Source organism: Amborella trichopoda, chromosome 4 (genome assembly GCF_054954075.1).
Source record: "Amborella trichopoda isolate Santa Cruz 75 chromosome 4, AtrichopodaSantaCruz75HAP2 v2.0, whole genome shotgun sequence".
Classification (NCBI taxonomy): Eukaryota; Viridiplantae; Streptophyta; class Magnoliopsida; order Amborellales; family Amborellaceae; genus Amborella; species Amborella trichopoda.
This window is the reverse complement of record NC_142339.1, coordinates 33,301,364-33,317,177: the sequence shown is the minus strand read 5'-3', so window position 1 is coordinate 33,317,177 and position 15,814 is coordinate 33,301,364. Positions and strand designations below refer to the sequence as shown.

At 40.0% G+C, this 15,814-nt stretch overlaps 2 protein-coding genes across 6 annotated transcripts in view; both read right to left on the bottom strand.

Annotated features, from left to right (window-relative positions):
• The window catches only part of LOC148782415 (uncharacterized), a 50,416-nt gene extending 46,704 nt beyond the window's left edge, over nucleotides 1-3,712 (bottom strand). Inside the window, exons 1-2 of one of the 2 annotated variants that reach the window (XM_088864002.1) lie at nucleotides 3,528-3,654; nucleotides 739-3,330 (exon numbers count right to left, since the gene is read on the bottom strand). In XM_088864002.1, coding sequence (XP_088720128.1) covers nucleotides 1,136-2,107 — 972 coding nt within the window. In that variant the 5' untranslated portion in view covers nucleotides 2,108-3,330; nucleotides 3,528-3,654 and the 3' untranslated portion in view covers nucleotides 739-1,135. Of the gene's footprint in view, nucleotides 1-738 lie in introns of those variants that run through there. The other variant, XM_088864003.1, reaches the window with a different exon arrangement.
• Nucleotides 3,713-5,583: 1,871 nt separating this feature from the next.
• LOC18428703 (CLK4-associating serine/arginine-rich protein) overlaps nucleotides 5,584-15,814 on the bottom strand; it is a 28,135-nt gene continuing 17,904 nt past the window's right edge. The window contains exons 5-13 of one of the 4 annotated variants that reach the window (XR_016053514.1): nucleotides 15,404-15,689; nucleotides 15,191-15,300; nucleotides 14,988-15,035; nucleotides 14,669-14,881; nucleotides 14,239-14,343; nucleotides 13,837-13,970; nucleotides 13,539-13,677; nucleotides 6,024-6,182; nucleotides 5,584-5,930 (exon numbers count right to left, since the gene is read on the bottom strand). Coding sequence is in view for 2 of the 4 variants with exons in the window: in XM_006838002.4 (XP_006838065.2) it covers nucleotides 5,906-5,930; nucleotides 6,024-6,101; nucleotides 13,539-13,677; nucleotides 13,837-13,970; nucleotides 14,239-14,343; nucleotides 14,669-14,881; nucleotides 14,988-15,035; nucleotides 15,191-15,300; nucleotides 15,404-15,689 (1,138 nt within the window). In the remaining 2 variants the exon portion in view is untranslated. Of the gene's footprint in view, nucleotides 5,931-6,014; nucleotides 6,183-13,538; nucleotides 13,678-13,836; nucleotides 13,971-14,238; nucleotides 14,344-14,668; nucleotides 14,882-14,987; nucleotides 15,036-15,190; nucleotides 15,301-15,403; nucleotides 15,690-15,814 lie in introns of all 4 variants that reach the window. The other 3 variants (XM_011623024.3, XM_006838002.4, XR_016053515.1) reach the window with 3 other exon arrangements.

The following is a 15,814-nucleotide window of genomic DNA, read 5'->3' as shown; positions in this document are numbered from 1 at the left end:
ATCATTCTGCCTTCTTCTAAAGGAGGCAATAACGTGAAAATATTTGGTATTTAGGTCACCTTCTTTTAACCATTTATTCCTAGACCTCTGCTTCTAATAAATTTCTCCAGTCCTGCATAGCTCCTTAAGCTCTTTCAACTTCATACTTCGATCAATAATCAAGGCCTCTAGTCATTCTCCACTGTTTTGAAGGTCAGACTCCAAGCCTTCAATATCCTCAATGACGACATCAATCTTTGCCTTAATGTCGACCTCGTTAACTTTTTTCCAATCTATCAATTTTTGTTTAACACACAGTAGCTTTTTATGGATTTGGAAATCCATCTGACCAACCACTACCGTGTTCAGCTATGTTCTTTTAATGATTTCCACTGCCTCTTTTTCTTCTAACCACCCCGCCTCCAACCGAAATGGCTTAGGCCCTCCCCTTAGACTACCTATATTGAGAAGAATGGTAATATGGTCTGAGGAAAGCCGCACCACAGCTTTCACAGAGGCCAGTGGGAAAACTTCAAGCCAATCAGTAGACACAAGAAATCTGTCCAACTTGGACATAGCAAGATTACTTACCCTATTATTGGACCAAGTAAACTTAGCACCAACAATAGGTAAGTCCAAAAAAGCATTTGCTTCAATAAAATTGTTAAGCTTCCACATAAAAAGATTTGCGGAGTGGCCTGCTAAACATTCATTAGGCCTCCTAATGAGATTAAAATCCCCCTAATAACAACAGGATATGGAACAGACTGTAAAATAGAGTTCATATCAGAAAGAAAACCATCTTTCAAGGAAGAAGCATTTGGCCCATAGACATTCATAAAACCCTATGAAAAATTCAACTGATTACCCCTAAAACCCAGCAAAAGGAAATTATCTCGGATAATTGTTTCAAAAGAAGAGAGAACCATAGGATCTCAAAGGACCCATAGGCCTCCCGAACTACCCACTGCATCAATACCAGCAAAAGAAATTTCCCTATGACCCCAAACTTCCCTCACCCACGCAAGCGTAGGGCTAGGAAGTTTTGTTTCTTGTAAAGCCAAAAGCACCAGTCTATACTTAGACAATAAAACCAAAACCTCATGTTTTCTTCTGGGGTCTCCCAAACCATTCACATTCCAAGAGAGAAAATTCATCAAAAATGATAAGAAGAGGAAGAAGAACCTGATCCAAAAAGACCACCACCGAAATAGGCTTCCTCAAGCATCCTAGATTCGAGCGCCTCTCCATCCGACGAGGATGACGAAGAAGAAGATTCTGAGTCGACATCAGCCACCTCAGGATCAACGATAACAGCTGCAACCAAGTAGCCACCTTTAGGTACTCCACACGCTTCCAGTCTAGCAGAAGAACGGGCCCCCCGGTGGAATACTTTCTTCTTCTTCTCAGCATTCTTCGGGTTGCCGCTTGGAGTGTTTTCAACAACCACTCCAGAATCATCAATAGCCGCAATAGCTTTATCAGCCTTAGATTCTTGCCCCGGAACAACAAAGAGACTTTCAGTATTCATCCCAACCTTAGCCATGGCTTTGCGATTTTTCCTTATAGCATCTATCACGGTTGCGAGTGGGGCATCATCCATGCCCATCTCAATCATCACCTTCCCCACCATTGGCGCATCATCTTTGGGCCCTAAGACTGATAAAGGATGTTCAATTGCACCGGTAATGACCATGGTAGCCTCAGGAGAAACCACCATCTGGAGATGAGTAGAATCGGTCTCCTCAAATGAGCATGAGTCCAACTCCTCCCCTAAAACAGGCTCAACAACAGCTTGTTCTACCATCGCACCTTCCTCATCTGACTCGATCACCGATATGGCTAGGGGATCAACGAGAGGAGAGTCGAATCGATTCCTACTTTTCTTGGCAGCGGCAAGGTGGAACAACAACGGGTGCATCTTCTTAGAATAGAGGATACAAACAATGAGGATGATGCACCAAGCTTGACCAACTGGTTTGAAATGGAGAATGAGGAGAACCAGAGCCTTTGCCGAAGGTTGAAGGCCTTCCTTGGGAACAAGAACGTGGGCACCTTTATCTATAAATTTGGGCGAGGAAAATGTCACTTGTACACGATTAAGTACCTTCCCAAAGAAGGCTAACATGAAGGAAGACTTGCCTCTCCCATGCAAATCAATCTCCTTTCCTCCGCCGCCCTCTTGGGGAGAATGCTTATACTTGGTTCAAAAAACCGTGGTGGACCCTCAAGATCATTCACCCCAACTGCTAGTCCATCCACAAGCCGACAAGAAAGATCCACATCCAAAGGAGAATGAAGAATATCCTTGTTACACTCTCTATCCAAAGCAATCTTAGAAAAGTCAATTTTAGAAGCCTTCACAAATTGACCATTATCAAGCCCATACGAAAATCCCTCTGTATGTTCTGGAAACCGACCCACCGCGGCCCATTTTTTAGAAGCAGTGTTACATTCTTTTTTAAGTCAAATTTGTGTAACTTATGCCAGGACCGTTTACAAGGAACAAATTTTTCTGGCGAGGAAATCCTCAGTGATCTCCCAGATTCCGGCAACTCATTTTTCCTTCTCCCTTGGTACTGTATCAGAGATCGTGAAGCAGATTGACCAGGTGTCCCTCAGGAACCACCATCTTTCACTATGCCCACCTTGAACGAGTCGTCACCTACAGAAAGGCAAACTTTCTTAGGTAGCAGAGAAGCATCAACAAGGGAGACCTTAACCCAAACCACCTTGCATACCGTACCCAAAAAGGAGTCCCAGTCTATATCCACATAAGATGCCACCGCATTAGCAATTTTTTTAACAATGACCAAATTCTAGGCATGCAACGGAATACCAGTAAGGCCAATCCAAAAGGACTTCCTCTGAATAAAAGAACTATGATCCGAAGGTTTTCATAAATCTAACGATAGGAGGCTCCCACATAACCTACAGAATCGGTTCCAAAGTGCTATGTGGATCTCCTCCCTAGACTGGAGTTTAAACACAACTTTGTTGTCACCTATAATTTTAACCTCAAGAGACTACGAAAGGTTTCAACTTCTCTTGGCCCAATCAGAGAGACCAAATAAGTCTGAGATGGAGGTGAGAATGAACCAGTGGCAAAGAAATCCTTTTTGATTTTCAGATCTTCCCATTCAAAAGACAATATCCTAACTGAAGGCCAGTCTCTGCCAACCATTGCTAATCACCGCCAGCTTACAAACAAGCATGAAACAACCTTCATCCCCTTCCTCAAAGACGCCATCGCTAAACGGACCTGTGTGCAAAGAGATATCCATTATAGAGCCGAGTGCTCTCAAAGATTTTCCTTAACCTGTACTTATATACGGCCCATGGTGTGATTTCCTAGAGAGAGAGACAGAGAGAGGAACTATTAGGTGGACCAAAGTTTATTCAATTCTGCTTTCAATAGAGAGAAACAGGGAAAGAGAGACCAAACACCCATTTAGAGAGAGAAAGAGAGGAATCATTAGATCAAACAGAGAGAGAGAGAGAGATGGACCAAGTTTGGTTACTGGCCTTGCTAGAGAGAGAGGAATTACCACTCGAACAAAATCATCCCAACTAAGAGGGGGACCAAGTCAGTCATCATCAACTCTCAGATTAGTGATTTCTGATCTGGACCGCCGGGTTTTAAATCACCTGTCAACATGGATCGGGAGAAGGCCATAGAGCCAATCTTGGAATTTTGATTTCTTACTATACATCAATCGCATTCAGATAATACCGCATTGGGCATGCCTGGACCAAACATATCGGTCCAAATAGCCGATATTTTGACAACGGACCATTCCGTCATTAAAGAGTTAGAATGAGATATCTACACCTTTAGGGGCTGTTTCGATACTTGGAAATCCATTTCTAGAAACGTATTTCAATGGAAATGTTGGACGTTTGGATCGAAATTTTGAGACTTAAATATATTTCCGCCCATAGTTGTTTTTTTCATTTCAACCCAAAAATAAAGAAATATGTATATTTCCAACTAGATTTCCTCGAGACATCTAATTTATAAAATATAATTAATTCCACAAAAACACCCCCACGAATTAGAGAGGGATACTATTTCAAATTTTATGTTTTAAAAGGAGAAAGTATCTTAAAATTTTTAGAGAGAAACTATTTTTAATTTTAGAGAAAGAAACTGTTGAAATTTTTTGGAGAAAAATTATCTCAAAATTTTTAGAGAGGGATACTATTTCAAATTTTAAATTTTAAAAAGAAAATCTTAAAATTTTAGAGAGAGAAACTACATCAAATTTTAGATAAAAAAACATCTAAAAAGGTTTTAGAGAGAGAAACAATCTCAAAAATTTAGAAAGAAAATTTATCTCAAATTTTAAGTTTTAAGAGAAAGTAATTGAAAATTTTTAAAGAAAAACTATATTAAATTTTTAGAGAGAAACTATCTCAAATTTTAAGTTTTATAAAGAGAAAGTACCTGAAAATTCTCAAAGAGAAATTGTATCAAATTTTAGGTTTTAGAGAGAGAAAGCACTAAAAAATTTTAAAATGAAAAACTATCTCAAAAATTTTAGAAAAAAAAATTCTCAAATTTTAAAGTTTAGAGAGAAAATATCTTAAAATTTTAAAGAGAAAACATATCTCAAAATTTAAGTTTTTAAAGGCAACATGTATTTGAAAATTTTTAGAGAGAAAATATCTCAAAATTTTTAAAGAAAAAAACTACATCAATAGAAACTATCTTAAATTTTAAGTTCTAGAGAGATAAAGTACTTGAAAAATTTTAGAGAGAAAATATCTTAAAAATTTAAAAAAGAGAAACTATACCAAAAATTTTAAAGAAAGAAACTATTACAAAATCTAAGTATTAAGTAAAATATTTGAAAAATTTTAGAGAGAGACAACATTAAATTTTAAGTTTTATAGATAGAGCATCTTAAAATTTTAAGAGAAGCTCAAAATTTTTAAATAGAGGAACTCTCATATTTTAAATTTTAGAAAGAAAAGTATATTGAACAAACTATATCAAATTTTAGAGAAAGAAAGTACTTAAAATATTTATAGAGAAACTATTTCAAATTTTAAGTTAAGAAAATATGTAAACATTTTTAGTGAGAGAAACTTTTTCAAATTTTAAGTTTTAAAAAGAAAATATCTTAAAATTTTAAAAAAAGAAACTATCTCAAATTTAATATAAAAAAAACGTTATAATGAATAATATAATAAAAATATCTAATGAAATTTTTAAAAAAAAAAAATTTGAATGTTACGCATCCATGTAACATCCAAACGGCCAAAATCTATTTCATAAGAAATACTTTTCTCGAAATAAATTTCAATAGTAACAGATTACCTGCAGTAATTTATTTCCATGGATCCAAACGGTCCAGTTCGTTTTTATAGCTTCAGGTTGTGTTTCAACTTAGAGCTTCACTTTTACACGGTTTTCTCAATTCGCATGTTAAGGATGTTTTGATTTTTCCCCATTAGAGGAACGCGGGCACCAGGGTGAGAGTGGCACCAAGGCTTCACATTCCTCCACGCCAAAACCACACACCCCACACCATAAGGTCCAAAGATGGATTATCGCTCATTTCGTTTTGAATTTCACCAGTTTTCACTGGTATTATAAAATTTGCAAAATTCTATATCCAATTTATCCAGCAATCGTTGTTGGTACATGAAGTGGCCCCAGAAAAATCTACAATAGTCGTGGCCCTTTGAATGTAATAAATGCTCCTTTTACACTTTTAACCATGTCGTCCCATGAAAATTTACAACCGTAACATGTGATATGTAAAAGCACATAAGGATATATCATTCGAGAAAAGTAAACACAAGATGAAGGATACATTCTACAGAACAGGTACTTCCTATTTCTAACCGGCAGCACCTCAGTATCTGGACCGACTTCTCACCCTGCAATAGCACATTTATAATTTAAACTGCCATCGTCTCAGTATCTGGAGCGACTTCTTACCCTGCATAGCACACTTATAATTTAGAGAGAGAGAGAGAGAGAGAGAGAGAGAGAGAGAGAGATTGAGGTGAAATAGGTACCCCACCGTGATTACCTGGGTGATCGAGAACGAGAATAGTATCTTCTAGGGCTCCTGCTATGGCTTTGACCACTGCTTCTACTACAGCGATGTCTGATACCCATCAATGACTAAGTTACCACTTGCAACATTGGTTTAAATTTCAAGCTGACATATACCAGACAAACTTCGATTCTAAATGAAAAATTAGGGAACAGAAGCACAAAAAATAAGTGACAAACCAATGCCTATAGACTAATCAAGATCAGGAAATCAAATTCAAAAATTGATCAGACTATCAAGATACCCCTAAGCTGACCAATAATAAAGAGTGCCACCATTTCACACATGTTTTCACCACTGTGCCCACGAACATGGTAGCAAAACTAAGCATGCAATAGTTTTTGTTGTTCCCTCATCTCGGATGGGAATAAGAAAACATGAGTGAGAGTATTGGCCCATAAATTAACCAGGAAACAAAAAACACAGAAGTCTGAAATGAGGATAACATCTAGACAAGCCTACAGTCAGGCAGATATGGAAAAGCAGCACATGAGGCCAGGTATCAATGCAAAAAGAAACACTCCCACTCAGCATCAAAAGCCCAAAACATAAACACTGCAGCCTATTTTTAACTGAATGGCATCTATTTTGCAAATTCTTTCTATTAGACCATTCAGAACAATCAGAAAACCTGATTGTTTGGGCGCGTTTTCTAACACCTGAAGGTTTTCATCACGGTGCACTGTAGCTGTGACACATGGAAGAGTTTTCATCGCAGTAAGATGGGTTATATGATACTCGCGGTGTACTTAGTGAAAATCAAAACTTATATCTATTTTGCAAATTCTTTCTATTAGACCATTCAGAACAACCAGAAAACCCGATTGTTTGGGCGTGTTTTCTAACACCTGAAGGTTTTCATCACGGTGCACTGTAGCCGTGACACATGGAAGAGTTTTCATCGCAGTAAGATGGGTTATATGACACTCACGGTGTACTTAGTGAAAATCAAAACTTATATCTATTTTGCAAATTCTTTCTATTAAACCATTCAGAACAACCAGAAAACCCGATTGTTTGGGCGTGGTTTCTAATACTTGAAGGTTTTCATCAAAGTACACTGTAGCCGTGACGCATGGAAAAGTTTTCATCGCGGTAAGATGGGTTATACGATACTCACGGTGTACTCAGTGAAAATCAAAACTTACGCGGCGAATGGTGAATTATTGATGGATGCCTATGTTCCTCCAAGAAAACTTTTCACCATGGTTATGAAAAGGTGAGAAACTTGAATTGTCATACTCTATTGCGGTTGGTTGAATTAGACCGATAAAAGCTGCGAAGATAAGCCCCAAGAATTTGGGAAATCATGCAAGATAAAGATTTGATTGAAACACAATCTTAGCAAGATGGACCACCGGTGGTTAAGGTTTTTACAGCGATTGATTAGAAATTCAACCATCCCTTTGAATTAAGAAAGGTTTTGAGGGATAAGGTTGGTTCAAGGATGAACATAACCTCAAATGAAGATCTCCATGAATTTCAAAAGATTTGAGGACTGTCAGGACAATGCCTCACGCGATGGAGTTTACAGAGCAGTTACCCCAAAAAACATTCTAATCTCTTCCAAACCGCATTATTTGAGATAGGGTTGAATAAAGGGTGAGGCCACAAAGGCTCAACAGTTTATTCTGAGTAAATTTCCTGTAACTTGGAGTGAGTGATCAAGGATGTTCCTGCTTGCCAAAATGAGCTGGATGTAAATGAAACAAGTGTCTCTTTTTTGGGTAATTAACAAGTGTCCCTTGAGTAGCACTTGGAACACTTCCCAAACCCATGTTCAAACTCAGTAAAGAAATTTGAATGTGTTTCCCATTGTTTTGTCTTATCAGGTTGCTCGGATCATTTTCTTTTCCAATATTCTACAAAGGCACATTTTGGGAGGATCACCAATGTGTCAGTACACTCTTCCATTCTTTACCCTCGGATCCTTCTAGTGCTTCACGTGGTGTATAACCAAGTCATTCAACCATTGGTCTGATGCATAAGCATTCTATAACTGACTCAATGCACTCTTGTAGGGTAATTTAAGCTTCTAAGCCTTCCAAGTTTATCTAGAGAATAACAACCTTGCTTATGTTTATTTATGCATGAAGCCTAGTGAAAATCAATAGCGCGGTGCAAAAGCATTCTCCAAGTTTGAGAATTCCATTCCACTTCGAACAATATCTTTTCACCACATTATCTTGACAAAAAAAGCATAGCTACACATGCATATATGAACTCTCTGACTATGTGTATATAGTTCCTCAAAAGCTTATGAAATTCGCCAAGCAAACCTAAACTTAGGTATATCTACATAATCATCCAAAATATGGCTTGAAAGCGTTCCACAATCCTTTTGGAAACGAGAACCAACCAGAGGACATTGCCAAAATCTTATGAACAATAAAAGTTCAAATTATACACACAAAAGGATACATTAATAGAGATTTGTCTAAAATGTTAGCACAATTAACCGAACTTTTAAGCATAGTTCAAATATAAAAGCTTAAAGACAAGCTCGTACTAATCTCCTTTCTCACCAGCCTAGAATAAAAACTTGAAAGACCTCATCACTAAACTAGCATGAAGATTATCAAATTTCAAGCTGTGGGTTGTCAGCTACCAGAGAAGTTTTACAATAAACAAAGGCAAAAAAAAAAAAAGAGAGAGCAAGGGAAAAAAAGAGGGTTGAAGGCATGGATGGGCTAAGCAGCTAAAAGGGCTGGTTCAAGTGAGAATTTGAACTTTTGCCTTGAGAATACAAACAAAAGTCTTGTTGTATTTTTAGTTTTTACTCTTTTTCTAATTTAACTACCAATAATGAGATCATGTACAATTGAGTATCAAGAAAGAGACAGAACTGTCTGGGGTTGTTCCATGAAAATTTGGATACAGAGAATGATTGATCTGATCTATATAAAAGTGGAGTCCTCATGGGGATGATGGTGACTGACACCAGAGAACCAAAAGTGCAAATCTACCTACCCCTTCTCTTGCTAGGCAGTTAGTGATTGCAATCGCTTCACAACAAGTGTGTCAAAGACACCGAGAGGGCATGGCATGCTAAGAAGAATTGCTCAATTAGATTTTCCACCCTTCACAGCCAGGGAGTGGACTATTTGGCTAGGGCTAACAACGGGCTGGGCCTGGGCCGGACCAACCCTAGCCCTACAACAAATCTGATCCCCAAATGGCCAGACCAGGCCCAGCCTGTCCCTGACCGGGCCAAAGAGCCCTTGGTCCAGGCCTGGCCCTAGTCTTATCAAGGCAGGGCCAAATGGAAAAAATTAAAAAATATTAATAACAAAGGGCTGGGCTTGGAAGAACTAGAACATCCCTATGTTGGCCTTGTTCCAACCCAACCTGGCCCGGCCCTCAGGCCAAATTTTGAATGTGGCCAAGGAGCTAATTTTTTAGGGGCGGGACAACAGTTCCGAGGCGAGACACCCAGCCCATTGATAACCTTATATTTGGCCCAGGAACTAACATTGTCAGTGTCCCCTCCAACATTAATTGTTTGAACCCAACTTCCATCTAAAAGTTGCATAAGCAAAGCTTTAGATTTAGCATATGAAATGTTTTCTATGCCAGTGGGTCCAAAACATGTAAGGTCTCCTCTTTGTGAATTCTAGAGAGACACAGCGCTTGCGAGCTTAGATTCCCCATAAAACTGCCATCAAAGTTTAGTTTGATGACTCTATTCAGGTGGCAGCCGTAAAGAGGATCCATGAGTCATGTATATCGATAGACATGGAGAGACTATTCTAGATTTTGTTACGGCCTATGACCTAACATGCCCAAAAGGTAGGGAATAGGTTTAGGCAGCAGAGATTAGATCATTGTAGAATGAGGACAAAAAAACACACCTTTAGGACCAGGTCATCAATCTCTCTCTCTCTCTCTCTCTCTCTCTCTCTCTCTCTCTCTCTCTCTCTCTCTCTCTCAAATTGCAATAAAGGTGTGATATTATAATCAAAACAGATCTTGATCAATAAAAAATCAGCTTCATTGTATTTTTATCGATTATCTCATGTAACTCATTGTAATATATTTTTCTTTTTTTATTGTATTTTGTGAGATTATATAAACTACACCTCAAACGAATATATAAAAAATTTTCTAAACATTTTTTATTGTTAAAAATTTGTACCAATATTACTCAAATCCAGGTCAGCAACTCTACCAGTAAAATGCAATAGTTGCATGAGTGTTTAGCCAATCTATTACTTATATGTTTAATGTTGGTCTTTTGCATGGTTTTAAATGCAGGCCTAGGGCCCAGTCATTACCCACCTACAGTATGAGGACGACACCCTTGTCTTTTGTGGTGCCTGCCACCAAGAGTTAAATTCCTTGTTTCTATTTCTTGAATGTTTCAAGTTTGCTACCGGGTTTAAGGTCAACCTTGCTAAATCCAAGATGATCAGGATAGCCCTAGATCAACAAACCACTCAACACTTTGCCACCAGGTGGGGTTGCCAGGCTGAAGCTTTGTCTACCACCTACCTAGGCCTACCCCTATATTTAAGAAAGCCAAAGAAAAGATCGTGGGCCCATGTCATAGATCAGGTCAACGATAGACTAGCGTGGTGGTAGGGACACTTTCTCGTGCCAACTGGCAGGGTAACTCTCATCAAATCTACTCTCTCCTTTTTCACATACATATAGCGGTTCTCCATCGCCTCGAGAAACTCATGCGAAACTTTCTTTGGTCAGGAGAAGCCAGTAGCATGAAAATCCACCTCATCTCCGAGGAGAAGGTTTGCCAACCAAGGAGATTCAAAGGTCTTGGCATTCATGACCAGAGAGAAGAATCTTGCACTCCAGGGAAAATGGTGGTGGAGACTGGCCACACAACCCCAACAACTCTAGATACAGGTATTTTCAACAGAAATACCATCTCGACCCTCACCATTGGATACCAGAGTGCAGGCCCAATAGTAGATCCTCGGGGGCTTGGAAGCCCATTCTCTCCTCCCTCAACCTCTTCAAGAGCTTCATTCGCTTTCACCCCAGGGAGGGCCATCAAGTTAGGTTCTGGTCGGACCATTGGATAGGCCATACACCCCTCAAAGACCTCTTCCCCTCCCTATTTCTTCTGGTTCACAATCACCTCTCCTCCGTGACTAATGAAATGGTTCTCTCTGGATTATCTTGGGCCTGGAACCCTTCGTTTTGAAGACCTTTGTCTGACCAAGAGGTTGGGTACTTCACCACCCTTTCCTCTCTTCTGCATAACACCTTCCTTGCCCACCATGGCCCTGACCTCATTATCTGGTATCCCTCCCCCTCGGGAGAGTTCTCAGTATCTTCATTCTATCAAAAGCTCCTTCAACCACCCACCTTCCCCTTATCCCCCACCTCCATGGCTGCCCAGGCATGGTTTGCACCCCCAAAAATCCAAACCTTTAAATGGATTGCCTTGTCCGAAAGAGCACTCACAGTAGATCACCTCCAAAGAAGGGGATTACCCATGCCCAACAGATGTGCAATGTGCATGGCCGACAAGGAATCAATCTCCCACCGCTTTATTCACTGCCCAATCGCAATGGAGATTTGGGGCTCTCTCCTCCAACTTTTCAGGTCGCAATGGGTCACCCCAAATCTATCCCCCTCATCTTCAAGTCACTTCAACCTTGGCCCAAAGCCAGTACCTTTTGTGGAAGGCGTCGGTAGCATCAACCCTTTGGGTTATTTGGATCAAAAGGACCAATTAAATTTTTAGGGGGGGGAGAGATCCTCTCTTGCTTCCATGTTCAGCAATATCAAATGCTTGGTTATCTTTTGGGCGACCAACCACAAATTTTGCAAGGGAGTACAGTGCTCTGCCTTCACCCAAGATTGGCAAGCTTTGCTCTACACTAGCTGGCCCCGTAACTCCCTGTGGAGACCCCCTAAACCAGGGCAGATGAAGCTGAACTTTGATGGCCGCTCCCTCGGCAACCCTGGTCCTGCCAGCATCGGTGGCCAACTCAGAAACCATGAGGGTCATACTCTAGCTTCCTTCTCTAAGCACATTGGTCACACGGACTCCTACTCGGCCGAGGCTTTGGCCCTCCTCAAGGGCCTCAAACTGTTTGCCCCTCAATGTAGCCCAATTTTAATGGTCGAAGTAGACTCCAAGAACATCATTCGTTGGGCATCAGGATCCAACACAGAGGACGACCTCAGAAGCACTCAACAACATTGCCTGATCCTTGATGTTTCTCTCTCCTTTACTTTTGCTGACATACCTTAGTGGGAAGGACTACCTTGAAGTGTCTTTTGCTCTCACCCTCGGTGATTTTTGCATATGCCTTCCAGCTTGAGGAAGTCCTTCCTTTTGTATAGAGCTCCCATTCTTTGAGAAGCTTATTTTTGTATGGTGCTCCTGCGCTGTGGGAAGCCTATTTTTTGCAAACTTGTACGGCACTCTTTAGTCAATAGAAAAGTTAACACATTCAAAAAAAGAATTTGTACCTAATGTACTCCCACCTAGGGAGCTTCCTGCATGTACCGATCCATTGCTCCTGCTTCCAACCCCGCCTGGCCTCCTGCCCGAGGTAACTATGGAAGAAACAGGTAAGTATGGGTTTGCACCTTTATGGTTTCCTGTCTTTCCAGAAGTAGCCCACACATCATTTTTGGAATCTTAAGTAGTGTTTGTTAGCAGGGAAAGCACATTGCTACAGTATATTCCCCCAATTTGATTATGAGGCAAATCCTGGGTCCAACACCTATGTACTCTATTTTCTGTCATTAGCAAGGAAACTAGCGCTCCAAGGTCCTCAAGTGCCGGTTACAGCAATGCCCCAGTTACAACTAATTTTTATCAAACAACCCCTTAAGCTTTCCAGCCATAGCACTCTGAACAGGCTGATTCATGCAATTCCACCAGATCGGCACCCTTATTAGCTATGGCATTGATCTTTTTGTAATGGTATCATTAATATAATACCATTGTCCTACCTTTAGTACTTATGAACATGCAGTTTACTCTAGTGACGAGTCAATACGGCCAAACCTTTTGAGCATTTATTCCTCTACAGAAAACAACCATTGCCAACACATTTCCATCTTTTGTAACACCATGGACATGCAATGCTGGCTAAAAAGATGCCTATATCCCTTCCGTCAAATTTACTAGAATGCAAGTACCTTCCCATGTTATGTTCTGATAACACCATCTGCAAGCACAAGACTCCACTGATTTGTATTCCAAACTTGCACTGCGAAGCACACATATAATACAAGTGGAGTTGGCTCTACACATGTGAGACATGTTTTCAAGTGATTCGGTAATAATAGTTCATATATGCACCTGGGTGTTGAATAACTATAGTACAGATAGCAATTGTTTATCTTTGTTCTTTCTTCAAGATGCAAGATCAAAAATCTGAAATGTGGAATTGTGGATATTCGAAGCTTTGCATGGCAGATAAATCAATGGCACAAATATATTCAGTAAAACAGAAAGAGAAATGCCACAGTCAACAACTGCATGACTAAATGAGGAAATCATACCTTGGAGGAGAGCGGCTGTAGCTCCGACTACGACTGCGACACCTGTAACGACTTATTCTATTTGTTTCTGCAAGCTTTTCTTGCCTTTGCCGCTCTTGTTCACGCTTCTTAGCCATTTCAACAACGGTATCCTTTTTAACTGTGAACAATACAAGATACTACTTTTCATTTACAAGACCAAACTTTGGAATAACCATATCCATGCAGATTTCCCAACAAAATTTAAATAAATGCAGTTCTCCAATCCGATGCTGACTTATATAAAGAAAACAAGCAGTGTCCAAAATATAGATTTTACTTTGCTTATTCAGCTGCTTGCTCATTATCCTTTTAAGACGTTCCTGGGGAGTTTCCTTTTTCTCACTCTGTTGTGGCTTTACGGAAGCCCCAATAGCAGTTGGCTTACTTAACTTTGCCAAAGCTGATGACGTGCTGAAGTCAAAACATGCAAAAGTGAAGCAACAAACAAGCGAAAATCGGTAGCTGTTTATTTCAACTGCCTACTTCAATCATAAATGTTATCTCAAAAGTTAAACAATAGGCAACAAAATCCTAAAGATGGAGCTCTTGGTGCTCTAAGAAACCTGTTTTCGGCATTGGCAACTATCCTGGCTAGATAAAATGGGAGGATGACCATGGTCATGCAGACATGGTGTACATGAGAAGTATTAGTATGGCATGTGCTCCAAATAATAAATACCTAACGGATGATGCTTTCAACACTTTTGTGCTCTTCTCCTGACCAAGAGAGACAGAGGATGCAGGATCATTATGCAGGGCCTCAAGTATACGACCAGTTGATGGCCTGCAAAGATGCAGAAGCATTAGATGATGCCAATTTCAACAAAACCAATACCTCTAGTGTCACTTTGGAATTGATGAGACAAATTTATATAGAAAACAGATCGTCATATATGCACTTCTGCAGAAGCACCCAATAAGGACTTCATTAGTCAGCTCCCAACTTCCACTATGTTTTCTCTGCTATCATGTTAACCCCTAATGCCTGATCTACCCCAAACCCCACAATTTTCGGTCTTAGGTAACCATGAGCAGCTCCAGAATAAGCTGCACTAGAGAAAACATTGTCCAAGTTATCTGTGCAGATCTTAAAGGTCGAGTGCTCCGACCGGTTAGGTACATCAGCTTGAAATGGAGGAGATCGTGGTGGAGAGACTCCTTCCAGCTTCTGATCATCCATGTCACCAGAGCCTCCAAACTCTGTAATGTACTCTATCTTTGAAGTCCTTGATCTGCTTTGGTGCCCGATGTCATAATATGCTCCACGATCATGACGTCTTGAATATGAAGGCGAACGTGAGCATGACCTGGATCTTGATCTCCTATAAGACGAATTCTCTATCAAAAATGGTAAAATGCAATGAAAAGGTGACTTACAAGGGCACCGTACATGATCATAATGCATAGAGAAAGAGACAGAACTCTTACATCCGAGAACGTGAATAAGCTTCATAGGTAGGGCTTCGCCGAGGCTCCCTGCAGAATCAAGAGAAAGATGATAAGTGATACATGGAAGAGGTAGAAAAGCACAGGCTAAATATGCATGAGAAACCTGCAAATTAAGCCATAGTGGCTCTGAAAAATATAAGTCTCCAGAAATCCACCAGTACAAAGGAGGTCTCCGACTGTACCTGTAGGGGTCATGGTGGGACTTGCGGCTCCCTATCACGCGGGCAGCTTCCCTTTCTCTTTCTCTTTCCATCTGAGAAGCCTTTCTTCTTTCCTTACGGCTGAGCTTTCTCTGAAAATTTACAGTACTTTCTTAGAAGGTAAATGCATCCTTAGATTAACAATAACAACCAAGGCTATTAATATAAACTCTGTAATAAATATGATGATCTTACCATGGACGGATCACCTTTAACAACTTCTTTTTGTCGTTTCTCTTCTTCCCTGGCCTTCCTATCCATGTAAACAAGCCAACTAAATCTTTTCACTCCAAATTCTTTTGCAATTAAATCCATTCCTTCATTGTCACTGTCATCACTAGTACTGTCTTTCTCATCATCATCATCCTCATCATCAACATCACTCTCCAAAAGCTGGGGTTCATCCTTCCCATCGTCTTCATATGAAAATCCCACTTGAGTGTAGGAACCTTTGTTTGCTGGAGGTTGCACCGGGTAGGATCTATATACTCCAGAAAAATTGAATCGATACTCAACAAGTGGAACTCTTTAAAAATCATATAAAAGATTGCACAAATGTAAGAAACTTTAACACCTAAGACACGAATTGACACATTTAACAGAACA